This window comes from Raphanus sativus, chromosome 5 (assembly GCF_000801105.2).
Source record: "Raphanus sativus cultivar WK10039 chromosome 5, ASM80110v3, whole genome shotgun sequence".
Classification (NCBI taxonomy): Eukaryota; Viridiplantae; Streptophyta; class Magnoliopsida; order Brassicales; family Brassicaceae; genus Raphanus; species Raphanus sativus.
This window is the reverse complement of record NC_079515.1, coordinates 27,524,164-27,531,731: the sequence shown is the minus strand read 5'-3', so window position 1 is coordinate 27,531,731 and position 7,568 is coordinate 27,524,164. Positions and strand designations below refer to the sequence as shown.

General features: G+C 31.6%; 2 protein-coding genes across 2 annotated transcripts; one reads left to right on the top strand and one right to left on the bottom strand.

Moving 5' to 3' along the window:
* The first annotated feature begins 1,563 nt into the window (after positions 1-1,563).
* LOC108857827 (BON1-associated protein 1) lies at positions 1,564-2,471 on the top strand. Its single transcript, XM_018631848.2, has one exon. The coding sequence runs from the start codon at positions 1,614-1,616 to the stop codon at positions 2,244-2,246; it is 633 nt and encodes a 210-aa protein (XP_018487350.1). The 5' UTR covers positions 1,564-1,613; the 3' UTR covers positions 2,247-2,471.
* A 1,309-nt stretch (positions 2,472-3,780) lies between these two features.
* Positions 3,781-5,727, bottom strand: LOC108805234 (E3 ubiquitin-protein ligase At1g12760). Its single transcript, XM_018577224.2, has 5 exons — positions 4,989-5,727; positions 4,756-4,875; positions 4,534-4,666; positions 4,286-4,450; positions 3,781-4,210 (listed from the first exon to the last, which is right to left on the bottom strand). The coding sequence occupies exons 1-5, from the start codon at positions 5,528-5,530 to the stop codon at positions 4,037-4,039; spliced, it is 1,134 nt and encodes a 377-aa protein (XP_018432726.1). The 5' UTR covers positions 5,531-5,727; the 3' UTR covers positions 3,781-4,036.
* Positions 5,728-7,568: the final 1,841 nt, after the last annotated feature.

The window sequence follows — 7,568 nt, the reverse complement described above, 5'->3', positions numbered from 1 at the left end:
TAATTTTTAAAAACAAAAAACAAATTTAATTAAATAATTTATTTTTATTAAAAGATTAATATTTTGTTATTTTTACAAATTCATGTGGATTGACACTGTTAAAAGTGTTCTTATATACTAGTAGTACTCTTCAGAACTTGAAGTTATGGCGTGAGATGGTGCTACAAATAAATAATAAAGTTATCATGTTGCCGACCAAAAAAAAATCGAGATTTGTAGTACTCTTCAGAACTTGAAGTTATGGCGTAAGATGGTGCTACAAATAAATAATAAAGTTATCATGTTGCCGACCAAAAAAAATCGAGATTTGAGAAATCATTACCATAGAAGTAAATTTAAGAGCATGATTAACTTCGGTTTGTTAACCAGGATTTTTAACTCGTGATTTGACAAGTTTTTTATATTTTCGATTAAAAATGAATTTTTATATCTTTTATTTAAGAGATGATTCTTAGTTTTTTTAGTTAAAATTTTAAAAAACTAAGAACTGTCTCTTATCCGAAGCTAAAAACTTCGCTTGTTGTATATTTTCTATTTTATATAACGCGTTTGTGACTGAAATGTATGACTGTTTCATAGTACGTGTAAGTGGAGAAGTCGAATATAGCTAAACTGAAAAATAAAATATATTTTTTTTTGAAATAGTTGTATAAATATATAAAACTTCAAACCCTTAGACATAATACTAAATTTAAAACTGATAGTTTCAAAAAAAATAATGTCAAATATATATAAATAAAACTATACTCTATTACATCATTTTTTATTAATATTTTTTTAACAGATTCTATAAATAATTCGAGACGCCGTGGTCACTACTTACCGACGTAGTAACGCTGGCTATATCATACTTTTTAACTGATCTGTCTTACCACTTTTCCTGCCAATACCAGAGTTATGCTGTGTTTTACTCCTTTCATTCCAAATTAACAAGTGTTTTATAAATTATTATTTTAAAAATTTCTTGTAAGTTTTAATATTTTATTAGTTAATAATAAAATAATAAATTTTAGCAAAAAATAAAAATAAAATAATAATTGAATTTATTAATTTCTTTTAAGTATTTGTAAATTTAAAATAACAAAAGTATCATTTCTTTACAACAAAATCGTTTGTAATTTTTAATATAATCCAGTAAATCATCTCATAGATTTTGCTATCTTATCGTTATTTTGAATCTTTTTTTGAAACTTTTGAGTTATTTTAAAGTTTTAGTCGATGCGATTCAAGTAAATATTAACAATTATTTATGTTTGTAGGGTAAAAAGAAAATGAAAAATTACAAGTAAACCAGCAGCAAAACAAAGTTGTATGTTCGTACGAAATTTTTATTTATTGGAATTTGATTTTTCTGAAAAGAAAGAAATACATCTAAATTAAAAAGTCTTCTCTTTTTGCCACTTATTTTTATTTTTATGTCGATATCCTCTTTTTACTCATTAATAATACAGGAAATAGAGGAGAAGAATCGTGGCTTCTTCTTGCCGAACTTCCCAATCACTTTCGTCTACCACGTTGTATTTAGAGATCATCAATGATACTGTGTCCTCTATATAAACAACGGCACGTTACTTCTGGCTAAATGATTATTTCAATAATACATACATAGACATATGTACATACTAACACAAAAACAACATATGATATATATACGTAGAATCAATCCTCGTTTGTATACAACAATGACAAAGACACTTGAGATTGACATAAGATCCGCAGAAGGGCTTAAGTTAAACCGGAGACTCTTAAACAAAAAGACATTCGCCGTCGCAAAAATCGGCGAGAAGTCTCGGAAGTCGCATCCTGACGTATCGAGAGGAAGCAGTCCAACGTGGAACTGCAAGTTGGAGATGCCCATGAGCGGGACTGTACAGTTCATATACATCGAGGTGTGGTATCGAACAAGTTCTGGACGTGAGAAGAAGATCGGAGAAGCTAAGATCCCAACGTCAGACTTCATGGGAAGGTATTCACCTGAAGGCCATTTGAATTTCTTGAGCTATAGGTTAAGAGATGAATATGGGGATAAGTGTGGAATCGTGAATGTTTCAATCATGGTTAAACCTATTTCCACAGATGAGTTCAAGTCTCACACGGTGACGAAAGACTATGGAGCATGTTCGTCTCAAGCGGCGGAGACGGGTCTGTGGAGACTAAGGTCGGAGCCTCCGTCTATCGATGGATACGGTGATCATCGGATTGTTACAGGAGTTCCTGTTTGGTGTGTGCTTCAACGGCCAACGTAAATATTGGTGGTGTTTGGCTGCACAAAGACTTGTGATATTTATTTTTTGTTACTATACAAAAAAGAAAAACTTATTTGATGTTACAAAAAAGGATTACAAGGTTCAGTATTAAAGTCAAACTTGTTATATACTCTATATGTGCGTCTCGTCTGGTGTTAGACGAAAAGTTAGAAACACTTGCAACAGAGATTTAAATAATACCCATAAAAACGTTTCCCGCGGTGATTCGTGGCGTGTGTAGTTAAAAAATCAAATAAATAGTGTATGAACAAATTGGAGTATTTTATTACAAGTGTCAATTTTAAAAATATGTTACAATTTTTTATGCATTTGAGAATGTTTTTTCTCATTGCCAGTCATAGTCTATGATATTTTATCCATACAAACAATATGATTTTGTAGATGAATGACATTTTTAATGAATGATTTACAAAATTTAAATTAACATTTTCTCTGTTGACAAATTTTTTTGAAAAACATTTTCTCTCTCTTTTTTTTGGTAACCACGCATAATCCGTTTGGACTAGGGACATATACTTAGAACACCTCAATCGCCAATATCTAACCAAATATCTGACTAATAAAAATCATTAGAAAAACAAAGTTTGAGAGATAAAATAAAAAAGTTATCTAATATAATTGGATTTAGACTAACTACGTGTTAACAGTTAATTTTTTAGATTTATTTGTCAGTCCCTTGTTTCTGGCGATGCCGAAATATTAATTCTCTAGTAACCAAAACTTAAATCCTGATAATTTCACCGTATTGAAATTTTATACTTAAGTTAATCATACCACCAGACCACAAGTCCTGGTTAATACCCAACCTTTTAAGAACTTAGTCCGATACTCTTATGCCAACCGTCCGTTTATGAATAGTTTAATTTTGGTAAATGAAACAAAACTTAGCTTAAAAATGCTGACAGATACTCATTTGAAGATATTGTCCGCTAATATTGCTCTTTAGTCTTTATATAAAGTAATACAGCTGACCAAAAAGTTGACATAAAAGTTATTATTCTGATACGATAGAGTAGACAACAACAAAAAGACTTGTCCACTGGTGTAGTAGATAAGACTTCCACGGGTGTAATGTGTAATGTAGCCGGTTAAGTTATCTCCGCGTGAAGTCAGTCGCTGCTGTGAGCCTGTGATGATAAATGCATCTTGATGATTGAGGGGGGTCATCAGGACCATCTACTTGAAAATCAAGAACGATCTGTTTTATTCTATTTTTGCTAGTTTTGGTAAAAGTTTGTGGGCGCCGCAGGGCCGACTCTTTGTTTTGGTCCACTTGCTGAAATTTCATTTTGATTTTAAAAGCCTTAGCCTAATCCACACGCTTCTCTCGTTTTTTTTTTTTTTTTTGTAACACCGCTTCTCTCGTTAATTATGATTACTATATTGAAACCGAGTTAAATAATAATCTCTACAACGTTATGATCACGTCCTTGCAACCAGCTCACCAACAATGAACGACCCCACACAACCGTCAATTTAATTTGGTTGGTCAAATAGTTTTTACCACCGTAAATGAATCAAACTCAGTCTCGACCAACCTATTTACTTATTGCATTTACAAAATTATATAAAGATAGAAAGTAATCAATGACAAAAACTGCAGCTTTGTTCTCAAAAACAAATCTTACGGTCTTCTCTTATCTTCCCTCTATAGTAGTCAAATGAGAAACGAGGTTATAAGGTAGTAACTGATGTTGATGATGAGTAGTAGCTCATCACATTCGCATACATTTAACTCTGAAAGAAATGATTCTTCTTCTTCTTTCTCCTCACACTTGTTCACTGCCACTATGTTCATTTTTGAGGATATTAAACTTGCAGAGAGGGCAAGTCGCATTGATCCTTAGCCATTTGTCTACACATAAACTGTGGAAGTGGTGTCTACAAGGAAGTTCCCTAAGCTCTTCTCCATCTTCATAAGCACACAGACATATGCTACATTCCTGCAAAATATTGCTCAAATCAATTTCAGTATATCTCTATATCAAAAAAAGAGATTTTTAATTGTGGTTACTTACAGCATCATCGCTGGATATCACACGTTCGGTTTGAGAATCAACACCTAGCTCGGTCATTATCCCACCTTGAGTTTCTTGAACCTCACCATTCACTTTCTCAGAATCCTTTACCGCGAGAAACTTGAATTTTGAAAGCCTCTCTATCTCTTCATCAGGCGCACCTTCCTGAATATAACAATAAACAGAGTCAAAACCAAAAAGAGTTGCTTATTATAATGCATAAAGATTGAACTTCTGTTTTCTTTTACCTGATCTGCCAATGCGTATAAGATGGCGATGATGCAAGGCAAGCAGCAGCAAACAGCAATACCGATTAGACTAGCAACCGCAACGCAAATGACAACAAAGATAACATCAAAAGCAAGGAATGCAACACAGAGCCTGCCAAAAAACACCAACAAGCCAACATTTTTAAACCAAAGAAACAATCTTTCGAAACATCAAAGATTTGTTATTCTCCAGCTACAAACCAGTAGAGACGAGGAGAAGACTGAGCAAGCGCCTCGGTATCACCAGTGACCCAGTAAAACCCAATGATCCACCAGACAAAAGAGAACATCGTATTCGCAGACTCAATGTGCTTAGCGAAACTGAAAACAGAGTTAAAAGAGTACACATCAACGAAACAGAGTACAAAACAGAGTACAAAACAGAGTACATTCACTTCAACATTAGCATACAATCTTAAAGATGGAAACTTTACCTAGCTCGATGATCATCATCATCACCATCGTCAATGCCATAACCATCAGATTCTTCTTCGCTTCCGCTGAAAGACCCCTGATTCGAAGACTCTTCTTCACTTTGAGGATTAGCTCGTCCTCTTCGTCGTCTATACTCAGCAATCACACAACCAACGTGAAACAAACACTGGAGACTATATCCAACAATCCACAGCCTCAGAGGAACGTCAGGATGCTCTTCAGGACTAAACCCTAGAATCGCGACCGACACGATCACAAACGCAAAGTTCCAGAGTATATCGAGGGCTGTGATGGGCTTCGAGTAAGCCCACTGACTCTGCCTCTCCTCGAGCTGCTCAGCCGCCACCTCGCGGACTCTGACGGAAGGCTCGCGGAGCATCATCCGACGGTTGCTGGCGCGGCGGAGAAGCCTCGACGCCGCGCCTCGGAGGGGCTGGGAGGGCCGAGGGATGCTGCTGCGCCTGCTGCTGCGGGTTAGGAGCGGCGAAGCGTCCATCGCCGGAGAAGAGGAGGCTGGGATTGGGATCGGTGGATTATTCATCTAACAAGGTTGGATCTTGGGTAAACGGGTCGATCGGGATTGGTTCGAATCGAGATGGGTCGGGTTTGGAATCGCTCCTGGAAATCTGCCGACGGTTTGGGGTTGGTCGGATGATTCTAGGTTTTTTGGGGACTATTCTTAAAGTTGAAAACGATAAGAGAATGTCTCTATTCACGTTCGTTCGATGAATGTTCCATTTTTATTTTTATTTTTAATATATAACTTGATTATTGATTTATTATAGGTCTCCACCAAAATCATGTGATTAGTGTTGATAAAATTGTTGATTTTTTAAAAGATTAAATGTTTCCAGTGGTCTTATTTTTTTGTGTGTGTGCAGAATCTTGATTTTAAATTAGATTGATTTGCCGACAAAAATATATATTGGTTTACATTTTTAGCATATTTTGCAACTTTATTTGAATTGAATGATATTACTAGATTTTGATCCGCGCTTTTAAAGCGCAGATATATTTTTATTTTCATAAAATTTAATTGAATTTATAATTTTGATTAGCGAATAAATAATTTTAAAGTTTTTTATTTGTGTTTCAAAAAAATTATTCTATTATAATTGATTTTCAAGCGGTGTTTTCATACTCAACCATTGAAATGATAAATTCAGTGATATGTATATAATTCAGTTCAATCTAACAAAAAGAATTATAATTATAATCTTAGAAAACTTGGTAAAAATTTAAAAATCCGCTATTAACCTAAGATCTGATATGAGATGACCCGCTGAAAACAAAAAAAATTAATATTTTTGAAATGTTTACTAAATAATTCATACTTCTTAATATTATATAAAATTGAAAAGTAATTATTTAGACTTTAATGAGATTTGTATTATGTCATTTGAAGAAAATGAAATAATGGTAATAAGAAACTTTATTATTGATATGAAAATATTATTTTCTTTTTTTGGTTACTATGATAAGTTTGTATTTTTATTTATGTTTAGATCTAAAATTTAATTTTAAGATAAGTTTAGAAAAATTGAAAACTCAAAATTGGCATATCATTATTATGTAAAAATGGCATAATAATATTTTTTTAATTTGCATGTATATATTCATATCCGATTTTTAAATAATATTATAGATGAAAAATTAATTTCAAATTAAATGAAAAGTATAATCTGCATAAAAATTAAAATTATTATCATTCAGAAAATATGGAAAGTATTAATTACCATAGTTATAGAGAATATTCTATTTTTAGTTTAAATTAAATAACAATAAGAAGATTTGTAAATATATTAAAATGTAGGGGCAAAATCCTAATTTTTTTGAATAGAATCCTGCTTTAATAGTATAGATTTTCAAGCGATGTTTTCATATCTAACCCAGACCTATGACTGAACTGATAAATCTATTGATATGTGTATAATTCAGTTCAATTTAATGAAAAGAATTATCTTTATAATCTTAGAAAACCTAGTAAAAATCTAAAAATCCGCTATTAACCTAAGATCGATATGAGATGACCCGCTGAAAACCAAAAAAATAATAATATTTTTTAAATGTTTATTAAATAATTCATACTTTTTAATATTATATAAAATTGAAAAATAACTATTTAGACTTTAATGAGATTTGTATTATGTCATTTGAAGAAAATGAAACAATGGTAATATGAAACTTTATTATTGATATGAAAATATTTTTTTTGGTTACTATGATAAGTTTGTATATTTATTTATGTTAAAGTCTAAAACTTAATTTTAAGATAAGTTTAAAAAAACTGAAACTAAAAATTGGCATATCATTATTATGTAAAAATGGCATAATAATATTTTTTTTAATTTGCATGTATATATTCATATCCGATCTTTAAATAATATTATAGATGAAAAATGATAATCAAATGAAATGAAATGTATATACTGCATAAAAGTTAAAATTATTATCATTCAAAAAAATATGGAAAGTATTAACTACTATAGTTATAGAAAATATTCTATTTTTAATTTAAATTAAATGTTTTTTTGCTAAAAATTTAAATTAAATGTTAATAGGAAAACTTGTAAATATAT

What these genes read in the sequence shown, in the direction of transcription:
- LOC108857827 (XM_018631848.2), top strand. Translation starts at nt 1,614, where the DNA reads ATGTACATACTAACACAAAAACAACATATGATATATATACGTAGAATC.
- LOC108805234 (XM_018577224.2), bottom strand. Translation starts at nt 5,530, where the DNA reads ATGAATAATCCACCGATCCCAATCCCAGCCTCCTCTTCTCCGGCGATG. An exon ending in TCTTCTCCTCGTCTCTACTG is followed by an intron (nt 4,667 to 4,755) that starts GTTTGTAGCTGG and finishes GTTTTTTGGCAG; the next exon opens with GCTCTGTGTTGCATTCCTTG. An exon ending in TGATATCCAGCGATGATGCT is followed by an intron (nt 4,211 to 4,285) that starts GTAAGTAACCAC and finishes AATATTTTGCAG; the next exon opens with GAATGTAGCATATGTCTGTG.